Source organism: Mycteria americana, chromosome 2, assembly GCF_035582795.1.
Source record: "Mycteria americana isolate JAX WOST 10 ecotype Jacksonville Zoo and Gardens chromosome 2, USCA_MyAme_1.0, whole genome shotgun sequence".
NCBI classification, from domain to species: Eukaryota; Metazoa; Chordata; class Aves; order Ciconiiformes; family Ciconiidae; genus Mycteria; species Mycteria americana.
In genome coordinates this window covers 150,240,536-150,263,098 of record NC_134366.1, presented here as the reverse complement: position 1 = coordinate 150,263,098, position 22,563 = coordinate 150,240,536, and the positions used below count along the sequence as shown (strand labels likewise).

General features: G+C 38.9%; 1 protein-coding gene across 6 annotated transcripts in view; it reads right to left on the bottom strand.

Annotated features, from left to right (window-relative positions):
- CPQ (carboxypeptidase Q) overlaps nt 1-22,563 on the bottom strand; it is a 211,039-nt gene that overhangs the window by 58,168 nt on the left and 130,308 nt on the right. For all 6 annotated transcript variants that reach the window (XM_075495001.1, XM_075494996.1, XM_075495000.1 and 3 more), the window contains 2 exons: nt 21,019-21,110; nt 9,982-10,183 (listed from right to left, as the gene is read on the bottom strand). In XM_075495001.1, the coding sequence (XP_075351116.1) occupies nt 9,982-10,183; nt 21,019-21,110 (294 nt within the window). The remainder of the gene's footprint in view (nt 1-9,981; nt 10,184-21,018; nt 21,111-22,563) is intronic.

The following is a 22,563-nucleotide window of genomic DNA, read 5'->3' as shown; positions in this document are numbered from 1 at the left end:
GTAGAATCAGTTTTGAAGACAAACAGTTAAAAGGGTTCCCATTCTGAGGTTTATAAATGTTAACGATTTCCTGGAGAGAGTGCCACTGAAATAATTTTGAACTTGCTCCTTTGAGGAAGATGTCTCTATAAATGATTTCTGAGCTTTGTATTTGTTCAGCTCGGTCTACTATCAAAAGCATTCTTCAGAAGCCTCAGACATTTACACGTAAAATGTCACCTGCAAATGCAAGCATGATGAGTTTGCTGCTTAAGGAAGGGACGAGTTTTCTGAGTAATATCTGAAGCTCTTTCACTAAAAAGCTTTCTGATCCTGGATCAAAAACATACTTGGTTCAAACCTCCAATGTGCCCTGCACAGTCAGTCAAGATGTTTTTACAGCCTCCTTTCCATGGAAAACTTTTAGATTGCTTGGGAAAAAATGCCGTGGAAGTGCTATATTGTTCGCTATATTAGCTATAATGAGTAATGAAAGAATAGTAAGATAGTAATCGCTGTGGTTTAAACTTCAAAGGAACTCTCAGGTCTCTGCCTGGCAGCAGAGTTGGGGAGGAGGGGGAACAGGTACTACTCATGGTATAGGAAGATGAAATTAGGGATTGTTTAAGTAAATGGGGCAAATACAAATTAATGGTACTGGATGAGCTGCATGAGGGAGCTGGCCAATGCCACTGAGAGGTTGCTTTCTATCATCTCAGGAAAGTTGTGGCAATCAGGGGAAGGCCCAATGACTGAAAAAAGGCAAATGTTATGCCCGTTGTAAAATAAAAAGCAGCAGGATCCGGAGAGCTATAAGCCAGACAAACTAACCTCAGTCCCCAGGAAAATTATGGACTGGAGGAGTGGAATAAAAGTGGGTGGAAAACTGACCAGACTGCTGGGCTCAAAGGGTAGCCATCAACAGTTTGAGGTCTAACTAGTGGCTGGTTATGAGTGGTGTGACCCTCAGGGGTCAATGCCAGGCCAGTACCCTTTGCATCTTCAGCAATTACACAGGGGACAGCGATGGACCTCATCTTCATTAAATTTGTGGAAGGTGCAGTTGTGTATGCTGGAAGGCAGAGCTGCTGTTCAGAGAGCTCAAAATCCAGGAGTGGCCTGACAAGGACCTCAGAAAATTGAGCAAAGACAAAACCAAAGTCCTGTACTGGAACAGGACAACCCACTGCAGCAGTACGGGCTGGGGGAGCACTAGCAGGGTAGCAGCTCTGCAGAACAGGACCTGCAGGTCCTCCTGGACCAGCGGCATCAGTGAGACCTCGTGGCAGTGAAGGTAACGTATGGGGCTACATTAGCAGTAGGGTAGCCACCAGGTCCAGGGAAGTGATTTTTTCTAAATATTGCATCTTCTTTTGGGCCTCCAGCACAAGAAATGTGTGAACAAAGTGGACAGAGTGGACTCACACTAACATAATCACCCTGGCTGGATGATCAGCTTGTTCTCATCGTGCTTTATCATTCCAACAGCAATTACATCAGCTGTGTTTTGCTGTAATTTTAAACTTGATTCCAAACCACCAATGGAAACTCTGAATAGTTGAGGATGTACCAAGCCCTGAAGAATCCTATTAGAAACACTCATCATATGACTTCATATAGGAAACTACTTGGAGAGCTGCAAGCCAGATCTTAATCCATTTAACCTGTGTCCCTCCCATCAAGAGCAGCTTACACACGGTCTTCCTGGAATGCTACTGAACGGTTTATTTTTTATTCCGTTTTTAATATTGATGCCATTACAGTTTGTTTTCCAGGAGTGAAATCCATGAATCCAGAGATATTTCTGCTGTTGTTCCTAACAGCCATTCTGGATCATTACACATTTGGTGAGAAATATCCCAACATTTCCACACTATGAATGTGTCTTATTTTTCATACAGTCAAATTCCAAAATGGTTAAAAAAAAAAAAATGTGGAGAGAATCACATTTAACTTTCACACTTTTCCATTGGCAAACACTTTCCACCTCCAACTTCCTTACAGAACACAAATTAACCCCCCTTTTTTTTCTATTTACTTCATTATTTACATGAGCTTCAGTGAAGTCAGGGACAGTTCTAGGAATAAGGCTTAACTAACTTCTACTTCCAAACTGCTTATTTAACATGTTAACACTAAGCTCTGTGTGTTAATGTAGGACACTTGTTTTTTTAGGATCAACAAATGGCAAATGCTTCCATATGAAAAGAATATTCCCACCCACAGAAACAGAATTCAGCTTTCCTACGCAGCAAACAATAGAGAATTAATATGCCTCTCAGAGGCACAGCCAGAATAAAAACAACCACACCCCAAATCCAAATGAGATTCTCAGTTACGTATTTTCAGTGTTTCTTTTCTGAGACAGAGCATATTCTCCTACTAGCAAGGTGAGTGGCAGGAGCAAATTTATTGACCATCTTTGAAACGTTTAGGAATTTTGTGTGCTCACAGAAGGAACCTATTTAATAACAGGGTCTTTTACGCCAATCCACCTCATGTAATGTTTTGAAGATTAAGCATCTAAAAGTAAGGAAAAAATTCAACCTGACTAATATTCACAGAAGGAACAGTGACAAAGTATCTTTAAGAGAAAGAAGTCCACTAGCCAAAAAGTGAAAGAGCCATTAGAATTTACGATTTTATTTGAAACACCTTAATTTAAGTTCTTATTACTAGATTAATGAGCTCATTTAGTATCTGTTCAGTGTTGAATGCACTGGAACAATTTTCCTTCTTCTAGGATTCTAAAAGCCAATCAGAATGTCAGTGTTTCAAACTACACTATTGTAATATTCATATAAGATTATTTTAAAGCTGCCTTGCCTCAGTTTTTTAAAAGATAAATTTAAGTGCTATGTAATATCAGCTTAACCCATCTGCTCTAATTCTTAGCTTGTGACCGCCAAGAAAACTTTGTCAAATAAAACGCATCACAGATACTGAAGAAAAGAGAATAACTAGAAATAAAATAAGAAATTCAAGCTGTTCAGCTTGAATATTTTTGGTTTCATAGTGCAAATTTCCTCTGGGATTGGCAAGTTAACAATAGTTCTATTTTTTTAATTGTAATTAGGATTATCTAAATGTTGTGCAAATCAAAGACAAGAGCTTTTGATGTTCAAAAAGCTAGTCTGTTTGAAACAGGTGAGGATTAAATGGGGAAGAAGGCATTTCATTATGGAAAATGGTTGTAAGATTTACTGGCAGATTCACATATTTTTTAAGGCCAGCAAGACCCATTACCGTCTAATCACACCTTCTGCATAACACATGGCAAAGAACCTCACCTTGTAACTACTGCATCAAGCCCATTCTTCCTGCTTGAATTTACCCTTTACTTTTTGAAGGACACCCAAGTCTTCTTTTACACTTTCGAAATGATGGAGAATTCACCAAGTCTGCAAGGAGCTTCTGTAGCTCACTAACCTTGTTGGAGGAAGGTGTTTGCTTCCTTCCACTTGGAATTTGTTTACACTCAGATAGACTGAAATGCTAATGGACTATTTTTTAAAATAAGGGAAAAAGGTGTTGTAATTAGAAAAATCGTTTCCCAGCCTAATATGTATGCTGTAGTTGAGTCATCCCTTAACGTAGTTTTGCATAAATGGAGAGAGATTTAATGTCTTCCGTTTCTCACTGTAAGGTACGATTTCTAGACTTTCAAGTCTTCCTGCACTTCTTTTGTGATGTTGCTCTCACTAAAATGTCACTAATATTGAGTGAAGTAAAACCACTTAGTATTACCTGCTACTAATTGCAGCATTCACCCTGGATTGTGTCAACCTTTCTCTTCTTAGTATTTTTATCAGTCTCTAATAAATTACTCTTAAAACATATTACTGAACAGTGGGAGTTGATAGTTAAGGTAGACTTCAGCAAGTTCATTCAGAAGTAGTCTTCATTTTTGTCAAAATAAGTGTGAATGAGCAGTTTTCAAGTATTTGCTACAATCATGAATTGTTTTGCCCCAAAGATGACACATTATTTTTGACTTGACAGGACCGCCTTGTGCCCTCACATTAGAAATGTACATGCTCTAGTGAGAAATATATGACAGAAGCCCTCTTAAAAGTACCAGTAAAATTTGCATTCAGGCACTGTGCCTAATCACCCAACTCCATCCCTCTCCCAAACGGTACTACCCCAGCTGAGTATTTGCATGGTCTGTGTCAAGTCTACATGAAACAAACAAATTTGCCATTCTGATGCTTCCTGTTAATTATTAGAAGTAGTCCCATACTCCAATATGCCAAAACAAGACTCTAGCCCAAGCAGAACAAAGGTGGAAAGAATTGTATGTAAAGTACAGTCAAGGTTGTCTGGTAGTCAAATAATAAGAATAATAACAACTAATAAGAAAACATACCATAATTTACAGACTAGTCCTTTCATTAAATAATTAGTCTCAAAGACTTTATTAACTTTATTAAAAGCGGAAAAGGTCATATGAAAGGCTAATATAACTGAGATATTATGTTAAACTATGAGCCTTTTAAGGTATCCACCTTCATAAAAAGTTGTAGCATATTAAATTTATTTAATTACTCTAGAGTAATTTCCAATTTCAAAAGCCCATTTTTATGGAACAATGATAAATTAGAGCATAGATGAATTATTTTACAGATTAATACACACAGTTCTTTCTGCAATCAAGATTTTAAATGGTTCTAATAGCTGTAGCACTTATAGTTGGTTCTTTAAGTGCCAAGCAATTATAATTGTTCTCTTAGCATACTGGTTTAATTTAATACCTCCCAAGTTGCAGAAAATTTGACTTCTGCAGTGGAACACACTCATTCACCATATTTCCTTTCACAATGATAAAACAAGATATTTAAAAGGAAATGAATGACCTAGAAAAAGCAATACAATGTTGCTAATTATCACACAACAGTGCTGATATATCTCAGACTCATTGAGATCAAGATTCAGGCAAGATATAGGTGTAGACCATAAGCACCTTACCCCTCATTTCCAAGCAAAAATAAACCAGGCCCATAGTGGCTGGTGTTGGTGGTGTGCTTCAACACATGCCCAGAGCAGTGGGAACTCAGCAAGTACAAAAATGTAGCAACTGCTGAGTAACTAAAATTATCTCAGTACTTGTAATACTACGTGTAAAGCTAGTTTTGTAAGTAGTGTTTAGGAGCTTTGTCCAACTTTTTGCCCCATGAGCAAGCAGGAGACATTTCACTTGCGTTAGTCACTCGGTCAAATAACTGGAGCTCTCCATGTGATACCCTACGCTAAACATCTCAGATCACGAGTCACACAAATGCTACATATTAAAGTGAGGAAGTAAGTTTAATGTCTATTTTTAAGGAAACCTTTTTCTCTTTCCCTCATCTTATAGGAAGGTCTTTGTCAAGTGAAACGTCCCTTACCTGTGCATGACCAAGCCAGAGGCTTTTCAGCATTGGCCTATGAAGTCCTAGACTTCTGAATCTGATTTTTCCTCTTTTTCCTTACAGTTTTTATTCTTTTGGCTATAAAAAGAAGCTGAGAAACGGGATCCAAAGAGTCTGCTCAAGTCTGCAGAGAGTAGGAAGCAGGTACACTGAGGGGCAATGCTTCATGCATCACAGGGGAGTACCACTTCCAAACAGTGATACAGCCTAGACTGAACAGAGTTTACCTACTTATAATTTGGGAAATAGAGAGTTTACCCAATTCTTCATGCCCAGCTGACAAACTCAAGTCAGGGAGTTTTCCCATTACACTACTTTCTCAAACACACCACTGGCTGACACCAAGCAGAAGAGCAGATTTGGCTCAAGCACGCCAGCAGGCTCTCACTGGAGTTCGGTGCTACAAGGGATGATGGGGACGGAGGGACGGGTGGGCAGCATGCTCCGGAAAAAGGAGTGGAACTGAAGGATTTGACCTCTTACGTAATAAGAAAGGAAACGGTGCATGTCAAAGTCCCGTGTCTAAGGGCCAAAATACATCTTATTTTAGATGAAGGTAATAAAGAAGCACTATGAAAATATAAAAAGGAGAGAAATGATATATGATAGTATTTGTTTGCCACCTCCAAGAAAATTACTAATAGATGGGTTAGCAATGAATTTTTGATTTCTGAAGAAACACTAAAGTTAGGTGAACTACTGGTTTATTCGTTTCTGGAAGAATAATTCCTCTTCTTGTGTAATGTAACAAAGAAGCAAGACACTGTCACTGTGGAGACAGAGAGGCAGGAACAACCATCAAGGTTCAGAGTGACACTGTAAAAAGGAGTTTCACATTTAGGTCACTGGTTGAATTTTAAACAGAGGAGTTGCCACACGCCTTTTGGGAGTTATTTGATGTCCTGGGTCAGCTCAATCTCAAATACAGCTTAGTTCCTAACAGACAAGTGCACTGCAGCAGCAGCAAACCTCCCTGACGAGGCCGGCAGAAAGGAGCATCCTTGAAACAGCTCTCCTGGAAATACTGTGTCACACCAGCCTTCCCTCTGCAAAAATAGGAGAGAACCCCTTTTCCTCTCCCCTAACACCTAAAGCTGAACTGAGTTCACTGGATACCATCATACAAATAGAATCACTTCATTCCCCTTTCTCAGTTTCTGAAGGTTTACAGGGAAGGCTGACTCAGCCCTGGTGCTTAGGACCTCAGGAACTGGTCTAAATCATGTTTGAAGCATCCGTGTGATCATCAGATACCTTGCTTTTTCAACAAAAATACCTGAGCACTGGTCTAGCAGGGCTTGCTTTATGGTTTTTTAACCCTTTCAGACACTGAAGAAGCCTGTTGTGAAAAAGCATGCAAAGAAACCAAACAAATAAACCCAACCATCTCATCTCCCCACCTGTATTTGCACATTCTGGTCAAACTTGATTAGGACTCAGTGTTGCAAAGGAACAGCTTTATGTACCACAGTTTAGATGTATCCCTAACTAAAAACAAATACGTAATTGAAGTCTTAAAAAGAAAGCTGAGAAAGATAATTGCATAATTAATAAAGGAGCAGTCTCAGGACCGATGGTCACCTCAGACTGTAAAACCACGGCATAAAATACGACACCTCAAAAACCCCATTTCATTTGATTTATACTTCATGAAAAAGCAAAACAAACGTTACACAAATATTTTCAGTAGCTGAAAACTGGCTATCAGTAGAAAAACACAGCTACAGACATTCCTCATCGCTGGGCTGAACTGTTCTCAAAATAATCCAATGTAAAGGCCACTGACGGAAATATTTCTAATACTCCACAGTCACAAAGCATTAAACTGCTGTGTTTCGTGCAGATCACCTTGCTTGTGCTTTAGAGGTATTAGTTAAGCTTCAGTCTACGGTTTGCAAAGCACTCTGAACTTTCCTGGCCTCTCTCATCCTAAAATCTCAGAATAGTCACTGCTGTTTTCTTGCAAATATGTTTAAGTAACATTACAAATAACATTTCATTGCATGCCCATTAAATTAAACATGCTGGAAATAGCAGAGCTTAAGGAGCCAGAGTCACTTCGCCTGTCTCAGCAGCAGCTACGAACAGCTCTGAAAAACACACATACTGTTGCCCTCTGTGGACCTTTCAGACCAAAAGGAGCAGGAGGAGCAGAATTTTAATAGCATCTAAAAAGGCGAATCCCAGAAACACCGAAAAGGAGAAAAATTCTAGAGAAATTATGTCAGAAACCATTCTTATTGTTCAAGAAGTACACCATATTTTCTCTCACTGTTGCAGAAACAAAGCCACCAAGTGTATTTTCAAGAAAATATTTAAATAAAATTGATGAAGTGCCAACACTTGACTGCTTGTTTAAATTGGACAAAATTATAAAAGCTGTTACAGTGTGTTCAATTTGTTCCAATGTTATTATATACCATAAGGGCTCATTCGAGCAGTGAGAATACTGCAGACAAGGCATGAAGATTACAAGATGTCTTAGCCTTCTCCCTGGTACAGTATGAAATACAATCTAAAGCCGCCAAAATTCTTTTAGTGGAGCTAATTCCTTCCCACCAGGGCTCGATGGGGAAGAAAAGAATCACTGTTCCTTTGCTGCAAGAACACTTTGTTATTTGCTTAACAGGAAGTTAAATGAATCAAAGCTTCAGACAGCAAAAAAATCCATCATCAATTAATGTGCCAAATTTTTAATAGGAAAGCAAATCAGATTTATTTAAAAACTGAGGTCTCAATTCTGGTGTATTTCTATTTTCCTAAGGTTGAGCTTATAGTTTATGATATTTTTCATAATTTATGCTTTCTGAGGAGTACAGATGACCATGGGAGAGGGCTCCCCTTTCTGCCCTGCTCCTGCTGAGTGTACGTTACACATGTAGCCCAGGTGACTAATGAAGAGGACCATGGCAAGCTGTAGCTGTTCATGCTCCAGGTGCACCTCAGCTGATGAAAAGTCATGTACAAGAGCTCAACATACACTGTCATCACAAGCACCACCCACAATTATCAACTGAAAACAAGGCATTCGAATGCTAAATTCTTCTCTCTCCTTCCATAATCTGTCACCCTCAGATGGGAAGCACAATGGAAGTCCCCGATGACTGACTGTAATGTCCTCCACGTTCTGGCCCCAACACCTTATCTAGGAAATCATTCCAATACACCTGCATTTTCTAAACACAGGCTGTATGGTAAGTTCTCATATTCCAACTACAGCACAGACATGTTGGTCTGAAATTCTGGACCAGACGTCTTTGCACGGGCACTTACAGGCTGTGGAGGACGATGCATGGCTATAGCCTCTCAGCAGTGCTTACAGCCTCTCAGCTCAACTCAGCACATGGTCCTAATGCTCATGTAAGGTGCAGAGGCATCTCACAGAGGCTTAGAGAGCCTAAGAACCTGCGTGCACACCAGTGTCACAGCTCTGTGGCACTGCACTGAACAGCTTGCACCTCACCTGGAAAGCAGCACACCAGCTGAAGATGAATCCCTAGCTGTTTAACAACATCCCTTCACCCATACTTCTTGCCCAGCATAGATATTTTCCTTTGAAAATTAAGATATCCATACATTTTTCGAGGCAGTCAACTTTATGGTATCTTTGTGCACCCCAGGTGAGTGAGAAGCAAAGGGTTCTGACCATAAATAAGAAGCATATATCCCATCACCCACTGCGTCTACCACAAGATCAAGTGAAAAACAAGGCAGTTAATCAAATATTAAGAGATTCTAAGCATATCGTAGCTACTAGTAAAACTAGCATGAGAAAAGTGCCAGCCTACTTCAGTCATAAAACACTGGAAAAAAGAACAAAGAACGTTAAAATTTTAAAACTGATCATAATTTTTTAAATATCAGTGTTATGAAACTTTTTTCTTTCTACTATTATTCAAGTGTGGAAACTAAAATGGAAATTCACTAAGGCTTTACCCAGGCTGGCCTCTAACTGGGACTCTTGTGCTCTGCAAGCCCCTGTGCTAGTGTGGGGTCTCCAGCACAGGGGGGCTGCCAGTGGCGGATCTCTCTCACAGCTTGCAAGCCTCTTTGCCAACAAGCTGCTCCTCACTGGGAGCCAGATACAATACTCCAAGCAAACCCCTAAACCAGTTCAAACATCGCAGAATTTTACCCCTTTAGCACACCTTAACGCCCCATAACCTTTTAAATGTCATGTCTCAAAAACATTGTTTCTTCAGCATATAAAACAGGGATTAAAAGCCCCGTATTTCAAAGTCGAAATGATAATAACAATAAAAAAATTATTTGTTCTGCATTGGAGAATTCCCCTCTGCCTTAGTTTACTATTTATAAACCACCAGTCTGGGATTAATTATTACAAATCCTTAAAGCCAAAAAGAAGATTTTAGCATGTTATGCTACATATAATCTATATCATTATTAAACTGCAGCTCAAATGCACTTTATGTCCTATTTCTGTTGGTTACCTTTTAACATTTCCGCATTTTACCTACAGTAAATTTTACTCCTTGAGAGCAAGCATTTCTTACTATTTTCAGAACACCGGAGCACCCATCCGATGTGCCACTGCACAGGAGGAGCAGTGTCACCTGTAAAGCACACTCACCGGGCACCCCGTCTCTCATCCAGTAATCGATGTCCGTTCCATCTGCGCCATCGTAAACTTCTGTAACATTGATGGGCTGCAGCAGAGTCATGATCTCTTTCACGATGTCCCGAGCTTTAGCATTGCCAGTAAAACCCAGTCCAGATGGCTTGAAGGTGCCCTCATCAGACTCCATGACAATATCGAAGTTGGAGATATTTTCCTAAACATGTAAGGAAAGAAGATACTGTTTTGTGATTGCTATTTTAACTGGCACCATATACTAGATTCTGCACGTCAGTATGAGCATACCATAACAAATTTGTTTAAGAAGCAGAGAAGTGTTTCCTGTGATCATGTATATTCATTTATAAGCATAAATGAAGGGATCTAATCTTTCTGTATGAAAACACTGAAACAGTTCAAGTTCAGTTCTGAGGCATCAATATTCTGTAGGAGCCACAACATGACTGGCCTGCTGTCCCCAAATACTTGCTTTAAGACTTCTGAAGTGCCACCTAGAAAGGTAAGCCATTACCACCGTATTTCAGTTTTCACTTGCAGCTCTCACTTTCTTCTCAGACCTGAAACTCGGAAATTCTGTTGCAGGGGGGAGGGTACGCAGTCTGGTTGGCTTTACAATTAGATGCATTCAAAGCTTGCTTAGACTGTGAAGAACATCCCATTGAAAAAAAACAGCTGCTGCCTCTTCAGAAACACATTATTTTCAATATGCCATGTAGTCAACTCTGACTGCAGTTGGAGGACTGAATTGCCAAGGTTCCTCCTGACCTGAAGGAATAATGTCTGGTTTAAGGGAAGTTTGTGCTTCCGGGGTAAGTCCTTACAGGAAACATGAAATTTTAAGATTTTGTATATAAACAGCATAATAACATTTGCTGGTAGTGTGCACTTGGAAGATTCTTTTTAGCTAAAAGAACAAAAATTAGCATCCAGAGCCATTTATTTGTTTCCCATACATTCAGAATGTTCAGTCGCAAAGGTTTAATTGGAATAAAGTACTTAGGGACTTTACGTGAAAGAAGGTCTCGCTCTTTTTGAGAGGCACCTAACTTTTTTTGCAAAATAAAAACAGTTTATGGCCAGGTCAGGCAGAAAAAAGCTGTACTTCAGACTATCTTGAATGTGACTAAGAAAACTTACTGCAGGTTTTACTCCTATGCCCGGATCTCATTCCCGAATTTTATGGCTGTCATGGGTTATTACAAGAAAATCATTACAGGAGATATGTGATAGCGGTGCATAACAGATCCATGTCATTAACAGCTTACATAAGCCTACAATTCAGTAAAGAATTCTTTCACATTTTTCTGGATATAAAACCAAATATGAACTACAGGTGGCTGTGAAAGTGATACTCACGTAAGATTTCAGAATTTCTTTATAGAATGTGCCAAGAACTGTGTTTTACACTCTACTTTCCCAAAACTTTTCTCTTTTGAGTGAAACAAATCCTAACATAGCAGAGATATTCACTTCTAACTTAGAAATATATCCAGCAGTTAAAAAATTTAATAAAAAATCTTTGCATATGATGAAGTAACTGTAAATGTTATAATACCTTAAAATAACCAACCTACCTGTCCACCCATCCAACTACTGGAAAGCGAGGTGGAAAGACCCAATGTTGTCTCCAAATTGGCAATCGCTATTTTTATACAATGAAAAAAATCTTCAGTTTATAAAAGATTAAATGTAAAGAATTAGGATACATGTGGTGTCTAGGCCTATCATCAAAGGCAGTATTACAAGTCATGAGCGTCAACATGAAATCATGATTCATGGACCCTCTGAACATAGTGGGAGAAAAGCAAGCCAAGAAAAGCACAGTGCATGGTAAAAGGGACCAATAACGCTCCAAAGTCACAGGTACAACAGAAAGAATTTCTCAAAATGTAAATCTTCTTTATATCACAAGCCCAAGGAGCAAGACTTAGGGAAGAGAATACCCATTTCAGTGTGCAGGTGAATTGCCAACAAAAGCTTACTTAGTTATAGTGAGCCCTGCATAAATACCATGATAGAAATCATTCAGAATCAGCCTCTTTGGCTGAGTCTTCGAAGCAGGACTTCTGATCATTTTTAGAGAAGCTGCTATGAGTAGGAGCAAGAAGGCAAGTGGAAGGGACTATTCAGTGCAGTAAGGTGAGGAGAAGAGGGAGCGTGGGAACAGCGCGGATACCAAGAAGAAATATCACCTACCACTCCAAAGAACAGAATTCCTAAGTTCCAAAACTTCATAAACTGCTACTATAGCAGCGTTACTGCAGTCTTCAGTTGTGTTTTCTCATATAAATGTTTGCATGTGTTTTTAATATGAAACTGAGAAAACAAGCCACCCAGAATACATTACACCATATTCTTGCTCTGTAAGAAAGCTGTTCAGTTCTGAGAACGTGCTGGAGTGGCACGAAAACAGGACACCCTGGGGAGAGAAACTAGACTCCTTGGGGGACAAAAAAGAAACAGGTCACAACTACTTGAAGTACCATGTGTCCTTAAGAAAGCTTTTTCTCTATTTTGTCCACTAGAAGATAAGATTAATTATAAAACTGTTCACTGTTGAGTTTGAAAGTTGCAATCTTAAAAAAAAGGGTGTTAGACTGGTTTCATGATACCCATTTTTGTACATGTATATTGGCATTTCTACTTACACAGAAAGAAATACACACTGGAAAATATGCTATAGGGAAGACACTCTATTGTCCTTTGCCCTCTATGGTGCAGGAATAACTGCCGCTTAGCAAAGCGGGGTGAGACCGTACATTGCTCCCTTGACTAATTCAAAGGAACAGCACAACAAACCAGTAAGATTTTATAAAATAACTGCAGGCTCAGCTGTTTCCTTCATTTTTCCCCCATACTGAATGTATCATTTAAATAAGCATTTGGAACTCAGTACGCATTTTTTTCAGAAAGTAATCCCATTTGCTGCATCTTGATACTGTGTCACTTCTCTTAGCACATACCAGAAAATTAAATCTTGTTGGTGTAACCTGCTGCCTATTTCTTTGAACATCAAAACAGACTTTTATCCTTTGTCTTCCTATGACTCAGTCACAGAAGAGGTCACCTCTCTTTATCTTATCATGTTTAGCTCTTTGACTGAACTTTTAAATGAAACTTTACAATAAATATTGCATGGGAAAATTGGCTTTCTAAAGCTTGCTATTTTCATTGAATATGCAAATAGGCACGATCCTTGCCAATACTTCTCTTATTTTTAATTTTTTAATTTTAATTCCTTTTATTTGTTTATTTGTTATAAGCAATCTATTTTTATCTTTGTTAAGCAAAGCTAAAAATACAAGTCCTTCTCATCTCTAAGGCAAACACTTGAAAACATGAAATTACAGTCAAATCTTTTCAATTAAGAAAACAAACTCGTCATACACGACTCATATTCTATCAGTAGGAAACATATCCCATCTAGAGTAAACACCAGCAATCCCAAGCATACAGGTAGGTACTTATTCAGTCAAAATCCCAATTGTTAATTCTCACCAAATGTTAAACTAGACTCTAACATCTCATGACTAATCTACCAAGTAACTGATGGCAATTCCTCTTACCCAGCTAAAGCAGCGAGATACCTGAAAGGACAAAGGAGGGAACAGCTGTCCTAAAAGCCTTCAGTAATTTGGGGCTATTTAAAATAGAGTGTTATTACTTGTCCAATAGCTCATTTACTGGTTTTCTTTTTCATTCCACTGAGAAAAATCACCACTTTACAGGGAAAATACTGAAGTCTGTAGTGGCAAAGCACTGTCCTTGACTAATGGTTAATTTGTTCCAGTAATAAGGGACATCAGTTAATCCGACAGTGCATTTTCAGCTTTCTGTTATTGATTTACACTTAACTTTAGGAAACACCAACACTTGTATTCTTGTATTCCAGTATTTGACTCGGAGCAGTTGGGATCCAAGTATAGCATGGCAACAAACGTGTTGCAGAACTTAGGGTGAAATGACGGTCATCCCACTTGCGGTACTAAAAGTGTGCTTAAATCAACACCCAGCTTTGTTAGGCTGGCAACTAAGACTACAGGAAAGACAAGAGAAAACACCGGAAGCACCTAAGTGAATGTGACAGCTGGAAAAGAAAAAAAATAAGTAATATACTCTAAGTATTTAATAATATATAAACATGGTGTAGTGTAATTTTGAGTTGCTGTTTGGGATCAAGATTATTTAATGAACCAAACCAGCCTAAATGGAAACTAGAGAAAAAACACCAGAACAGCTGTTAGGAAGCAGAGATGCGCCAGCATCAAGGCATAATTATCACCAGCCACAAGCATGATCATACTGCTCACACTCTTTTTGAAGGAAGACAGGGAAAATCAGGAAGACTGGGAGTTATAAATTTTTGTAAATTACCCCATCATTATATGGGAGAAAGCTGCTGTAAAGCTGAAGATTAGCACAATTTTTGATAGATGACAAGGTATAAATACGGCTCATACCTTTGTTAAAAGATGAAATAATTTTCTGCAACATTTTGCAGGTAAGCAGTCCATAAAAAAGTCCACAGATTTTATGGCTTGCTCTCTATCAGAGTTACAGAGTTCTGACCTCCGAGAAGCCAGTGACAAAAGTCCCAGTAACTTCAACAGCCCTGGAGCAGGATTTGGTCATGTACTTATTAGCATTTCACTCAGTAAAAACATACTACTAGCATGTCTTGCCTTGTACAATACCGCTACTGTTTCCTCTGCAGCCACTTGCCAGCACTCACAGAGATGACCATTCAGTATTGTAAGTTCTCCGGGATGATAGACAAGAAAAAGCAGACAGCTCTGAAGACAGCAGCAGGCTATGTAAGGTATGCATCAGCTTACCTGCAGCCTTGTCTTGGGAGGTTTTTTCTTTGACAAAGAGGCATATCAAAGAAAAGTGCTCTTCCTGGAAAACCATCCATAACTTAAGCCCTTTTACTGCTCAAATACAAGGGTATCAAAACACTGTCTATGACTCTGAATGACTCTGTCCCACCGCTGTCCCTTTTTGAAAGGTTTTAGGTTTTTGTTTGAAAATAGGCAACACTGCTGAAATTAAAAATTGTGGTTTACATCTTTCAACTTAAGACAACTTTTACTGCTTTCAATAAGCAAGTGAGTACTTTTTAACTTTCAGTAACAGACTGATAACAATAAATTGGCAACACCTTAGAAATTACCACAGCACACACATCATTAATATTTCCTAGTTTTATGCAGAATGCTTTTAGGTTCTCATCTGGATAAGAGGTGCAATGTTAAAATGAAAAGATCACTGAGGAGGAAGCTCATCACGATGAGTCAACAAGAGGCAACAATTTTCTGTATCTTGCACAGCTGCGGCGAGTTTGGACAAAAGGAGCCCAGCTTTCTTACAGCAGAACATCCCAAAGCACCAAGGACCTGTGGTGGGGTGCATCTGTCTGGAGTACGAAAGCAGAGCAGCTAACCTCAGAAGATGTCTCCACCAGTTCACAACGTTTCAGAGGCCAGCTCTGCTACTTGCATGAGGGAAAGAAAAGGGAGGAAAGGCACAAAGACAAAAGTTCTCCTAACACTAGATGTGTATGAAATTTGCCAGCAGGGAATGAAGACTAGGCAGCCAGGAGACACACTGCTATGGCTGATTCTCGGTCTTCCCTGCTTCAGACAGGGTAAGGAATCACCCCCTTTTTGTGTTTTAGTAAAATCTGGTTTCCTCTGCAGCTTTCACTAGGACTGTGACACCTCAATATTAAGAATTATGAATTCCTATTGACCTAGAAATGGTGTAAAATATAATTGTATAAGTATGCTAGCTTTACTGTGCTTAACACAATCAAGGGTACTTCTGGTTGTTAACTGTGATTCTGGAGAATACAGTGTAATTATTTTCTTTTTGTCATTCTGTTAACTGAACATTTCTCTTTTTATGCATTTCTTTCATTTCTCAATGAAAGGGATCAGCAGGACAGCAGCAGTCAAAACAACAAGCAGTAATTTTACAGAACTTTTGATTACAGACAATATTTCCTGAGAACAGTCAATAGGCAAATGGTCAACATATTTCACTGGGATAAAAGAACCCACATTAAAGACCTTGATGTGTTTGGTTCAAATCACACACAAATCCATGTCTCGCGTTTCACCAGAGTACTTGGTACCTTGGGAAATAAACAGGATGTTGAAACACAGGAGTTTTCTGAAAACTCTGGTTTTGAGGAGCCAATATTTTCTGGGGAGGAATCATTTCACCTGAAAGTGACAAGCAATTTTTTTGATATTTTCTTCTTAGAGAAAGTAACTTATTAGCAAATCACAGTAGAAACCTCATTTGAGCATCAACAAAGAGTACTTAAATTAGCAACAAGATACCAGCATTTCAGAAAGTTCTGTTTTCAGGCAGACCTAGTTTGGGCAAAATATCAAATCTTCTTGGTAATAAACACAAAAAGGAAACCCTAGTAAACACTGGTGATCGGTATTTTTCATACAGTTAAACCTTTCCTAAGAAGTTAAAACAGTGTATGGCATTTGCACCAGAAATTTAGGTAAGTACTGTAAACATCATTAAGATAGGAATAAAAGCATGCAGAAATATTTTAATAATGCTTTCTCTAATGCGGTTTGAATTAAATTCATAACACATTAATGCCTCCAATGATCACAACAGAGTTACTAAAGTAAATCCGAATGTGGCCTAGGATCTCTTAGTCTTCTAATTACAAAATGTATTTGCTTTCCCAGGAGATTGTATGCAATACTTCTATTCCAAAATAAATACTATCAGCCATTCATAGTCCCTTAATTCAGCTGGGTAAATAACTGTAACCTTGTCTTCACAGTACACAAATCTTTCACAGAAACTAGTCTGAAGCAACGAAAGGAGGACAGACACTTCATTACATCTACTTCTTTCTCCCCTCATGAAGACAGCATAAGAGTAAACATACAAAAACTTAAAACCCCTGCTTAAAAACCCAACTCAGGTACCGTTGTTAAAGGTTGTAGGAGAATCTGTACTGAATAGCTTCAACATGAGGTCCTACAGAATTACTAAACTGGGTTCCTCCTGCTTCTTCCACTCAACTTGGAAAGGAAAGCAGCAGATGCAATGTTTCACATTTTTAAAGTTATTTACTGTATTGTCTGTACACAAGAACCCTACTCAGCAACTGGGTCACACAACACTAAGCACTGGGCAAAGACTTAGATGCCCAGTACATCAACAGATGTAGTGTCGAACCCCAAGATCTGGAGCCTGATTTACACTTAGATCCTTTAATTTCATTACCCTTCATCAAGATAAAGGGTCTTTACTGTAAAGGAAGATCAGGCTTTTTTTCAGTCTGGGATTAAATCTAATTATTGGCTAACAGTTAAAAGTAGTGAGCACTTCAGCAGGTATCTCCTTTGGGAGCAAAGATGCTGGTGATTCCCCTGGAAGGCTTTTACCCCATGGTCAAAACTGAGCAGGTGCTCTGCAATGTACTGGTGGGCAGCAGGTACCCATACACTAATAGAGGCACTGAAACTGCTGGACGATACTTGGCTTTCAACTCTTGGAAATGTCTTAGAAAAATCATACAAAGGAAACAATGGATGAGGATCATGAGATGCTCTCCAGAAAATATGTGATAAAATGAAAGCATGGTTGCATGACTAATCTATGTGTCTGAGCTTATTCTGACTGCAGTTGGGCAAACATGCTTTTCCTAAGCATCTATTTACTGGATGCTATCAGAAACAGGGGACGACGCTAGACTGAGCTTTTGGTCAACCCCGTATGGCAGGTCTTACATTCTGTTACAAGTTTTAACACCCAATATACCCTATCACTAGTTTTAATAATCAGAAACTATAATACTGGGCTCTACAGAAATACTTGAGTGATATAAATAATGCTATTATGCAGGGATCTGAGTTAATTATTGACACCATAGTAAAACCACTATGCTGCTGCTATCTCAGTTATTTCTGCAGTAACTTATCCACTTTCTAGCAGTGGCAACCTACAATGACAGATGAGGAAGACCTGAAATTAAATTGAAAGAAAAAATAAATAAGCTACGAAAGTAAGAGTATTTGTACTTGTCCAGTACTATATTGTCTTCATTTCTTCCCCCCTGCCACATTTGCACTGACATGAGGAGCTAATTTACAATGTCAAGGAAATCCATGTCTGTACTGAATTACTGCATTCATATTTCTACTTGTTTGTAGCGAACTAAAGTCATGTAGATGAGTCATACGGGCCATCTTTCATTTAACAAGGCATCTTTAAATACCACTCAGTGAACTTGTACTTATTACCATCAGCAAGCAATGTTTATGCCATACTATCCTAATTGCCAGAAATTTGCACAAGTAAATCATTAAAAGGTTAAGTTATTTTTCATGTTAAATATAATGTACAGTATTAATCTGCTTTATTTTGTTATTATGAGTAATGCGATGTCCTATAGTTGTATCAATTTATAATTATGCCAGATCACATGGCAGGGGGGAAACAAGAACAACAAACAGCAGACGGATGTCATTTCTGCTTAAATTCTCCATGTAAATTACAAACTCTTGTGAAGTTAGACTGGGCTTTCTTCGCAGAGCACAACATCCAGATGGAATCGCATCAGCAGAGTAAAAATTGGGATGCGTCTTTGTCTCTTTTTTTTAAAAGCAAAGTAACCAAATATCTTTCAAATAACACCCAGCCTGCTTTATATTTCCCTATTTGATCCTTAAGCCTGCTTTTTGATATTACATCCGAATATAAATCCTAGAGACAACAGTGAAATGCAGACATTTTGGCAAAAGATGAGACATGCATGAGAATTTCATGTGTAGCTGACAACACCACCATAGGATGGAGCTTATTTGCTGACATGGAAACCTACAGAGCGTGGCGGTGTGCTTCCCCCCCCCCCCCCCCCCCCCCCCCCCCCCCCCCCCCCGCTCCCTGCACAAGCAGTAACCATCAGTGGGAGTCATCCCAATAGCTGCATCCAGCTTATGCTGGACCTTGAGGACGAATAGCAACAAAGTAGCCAAGGGCTGCCTGAAGCAGGGATCTAAACCTCTTGCTGATATGCAAATATGACCATAAGTCAATCATCTTACTCCTTAAATAGTGGACAGCCCAGGGCCCTTTGAGCTCTCCTGCACGGCAGCGGGCTGCACGCCAGGATCTCCCCTTGAGCAGGGACACCTCTCAAGGTTACTCCTCGAGGCTGAGAGATTCCTTGCCGCAACAGATCCTCGGTAAGTGACTAATAGCATGCTAAACTTTGAAATCTTAGCTAAGTGATATAAAGGATTGATTGCGCATATATACATATAATCCTTTAGACATAAACCGTTGACCAAGTCTGGGACTAGGACTGGATCTAGCCGCACCTAGACTCCTCTCTGAGAAGGAGTTTAGAAAGCAAGGGGATCCTTTCCGAACCTCATGACTCAACGGGAGGGTCTCCCTGACAGTTTTGTCTGACCCTGTCCTCTATGCAGTAAATAATCAAGTGCACCTCGCCATCGAATCTTGTTAAACCACTGTCGCATTGAACTTTGTTAACTCCCTATTCTGTATCAATAAACTGTATTTTTTACTTTTCTCTAACGAGTGAAGTGCACGCTCACTCCATCCGCGACACAGAGGTGACGATACATTTCTCATGAGTGGTGTGCACTACGAACAGAGCATCCCTCCAGCTCCTCCAAAATGCACTTCCGTACATGAGAAGCATGTCTTTCCTGTGCTACATATTCCAGAACATTTCATCTAGTTTAATCCTGCTGAACGCCAGAGTACCAGTGGTAAATCCAGAGCCCTTAATACATCCTAACTGCAACCTGTCACCTCCCTGAAGCTGAGAAAGCAAGCTCTTAGGTACCTCTTCCAAATGAGAGAGCTGAGCTATCCCCATAATTTGGAGATATAAGGAGGAACTACATTATATATGGGTAGTTAAATACACTTCTTAGTAATTTTAAACAAGTTAGTGGGAATAATTGACTGTTCATCAATTAGCCAGAAAACCATAACCCCTGTAATGCTATCTCTGACAACTCTATTGCAGATGCAAATTGATTTAGTTTTGTTCATCACAATGAATTTGATTCAAAGTGAAATTTCCATTTATTTGTTCTGATAGGTTGCTTACCATTAAAAACATACTCTTAGGAATTGCTTGTAAGTCTGCTTTCATACTATTGTATAGCAGGTGAATTCCTAAACACATTTGCATTCATCTTGTCTCTGCCTTGGATATATTAACCATTGCTGAGAGTAATACTATTAAATTAGGGAAAAGAATAAAAGATAACTACTTTAGCTTAATTACACAGGTACAGCATAATTTTTCTGGGAAAAATACCCCACACATAGACTTATCTACAAAATAATTTTATGCAACTGCCCTTTATGTCACGATGTACTTTGAAAAGGCAGTTGTTGGCAGGAGAGACAGATGTGACAATACACAGTGTTTTTACCCTGATAACCAGTCACAGAGTTTGTGTGTTCCTTACATCATCAGAAATCAACCATTTAAAATGTTCTAGATCACATAAAACTAATAACTGGCAAAGAGTATTTTAGATTATACACTATTAAGATAAGATAGCAAAGATTCTTCTGTGTATTATTTTACGTTTTACATTGTAAAATATCATGGGAAAATGCAACGAAGCAGAAATACGTAAGGCAAACAAAATTTATTTATATTGCCAACATATGTGGACCATTCATCATTCATTCTCAGAAAGTTAGCATTATTTGAAAGCTATGGCAGATATCATCACGAAATATCTGTTTCAGAACAGTTTTGTTACAGAATATCTTAGGTCAAGCAGAACATGTGTATGTATGATCGCATCACTTTCTGTTAAATGTAAAAAGGAAGTTTACATTTATGATTAAAACCAGAAAATATACTTTCAAGCAGAACTGGAATCACTATTTTCGATTAGATATTAAGCTGAACATTTTGACAAAAGTAATATGCAAGTCACGAGACTAGGGAGAAAAGTGCTGTCAAGCAGATCACCTGAAGACATCATTTACCTTGTGCAACTGATAGTATTGCTCAGCACCTATTCCTCCTTGCTCTTCTGCTGTCCATAGCACCAAGCGCAGAGTCCTTTTTGGGCGAAGTCCTAAAACATAATTTTAAATATTGGTTTTAGTACTTAATATCCATATATTTGAGCATTTTTTGCATTGGTCTCCACCCCCCAATGGATGAAAAGCCTGGGTTTCCATTCAGTCATCTCTACCTTCACCAAACGCAACCTATTTCAAGTGTGGGTTCCGTTGCTGAGAGCACTTTCTGTTTGTTTGGGGGGAAGGACTGGGGTGCGGGGAGAGAGCCCACGCAAGGAAGGAGTGGGCTGTTGTGGTGCTGCTACCACCTGCAGCAGCACAAGAGAAGCACATTTCGGGGACATACTGTAGGTGTCTGAAAACCATAACATAAAATAACTACCTTGATACATTTCTGAGACATATGCTGCTGTCATTGTGGTGGTCTGCCATAAGTAACGCACGTCCACTTTCAGCAGATCGAAATCAAATTTTCATGAGAATTACCATTGCTTTGTCATGGTTAATCTATTACAATTAATTGAAAATGAGCTGCTGGATTTTTATGAGAAATGTTCATCCATTTCAAGAACTGAGGGTCTGCAATATTATTTTGCTTTTTATCAGGAAAATGAAAAGCAACAATCTGTACTTCAGAATCTGAAATACAATCAACTGCTGAGTGTATGCACGGCTTTTTAAAACAAGGCAAACACAAGGCCATTGTATTTTGCTATGGTAGCTCAGTAAGAAAGATAGGTTCTCAGATAAATTTTGAAACCGTCTCTACCATGGCAGATCTGAACAGATAGAAGTTGTTGCCCTTTATTTATTTGATTGATTCTATTCAAAAACGAATACATTTGAGACATCAAACCTGAGAGCACGGAAGAGCAAACAGACGAAGAATAAATACTGTTCTCTGTACAGTGTAAAGCTAATTACGTTTGAGTAAAAAGAAAGCCCCCAAAACTATTAAAAATAGAAAAAGAAAAGAAAACCAGTGAGGAGACTATCACAAGTGATAAAGTACAAATTACCACACACACTTCTGTGCTGAGGAGAAATAATATCGGTATCACTGTCAAAACTGATTTCATTTCCTAGCTGAAACGGATGAAGTTTACAAATAGACCTGATCTTCATTTTTTTTCTCTTGACACAATGCAAATCAACTGAAGATATCTTTCTCGAAACTACATGCCAGCAATCCTCATAACTGAAGGCAGAGTATACAAGGAGTACTCAAAATCTGAAGAAGACACCTTGGATTTTTCAATATTTCGTAATGAAGGAAGTGCAAACAAGTGGTTTAAAGGTGTATTTTCTAAATGTTGATCTGCTGACTGTAAACAGAAAGGTCGTCAAACCTCATTATTTTAAAGACAACCCCCCTGCACGCATCCCAGTGGATTCCCTGCTTTTCTCCTAAATCATGACAGTACAGGATTAGCCTCCTTTGCTTTTCAAATCAGCCAGATGGCCAATAAAGTAAAATTAAGATAATAAAATAGCGATCGGGTTGAA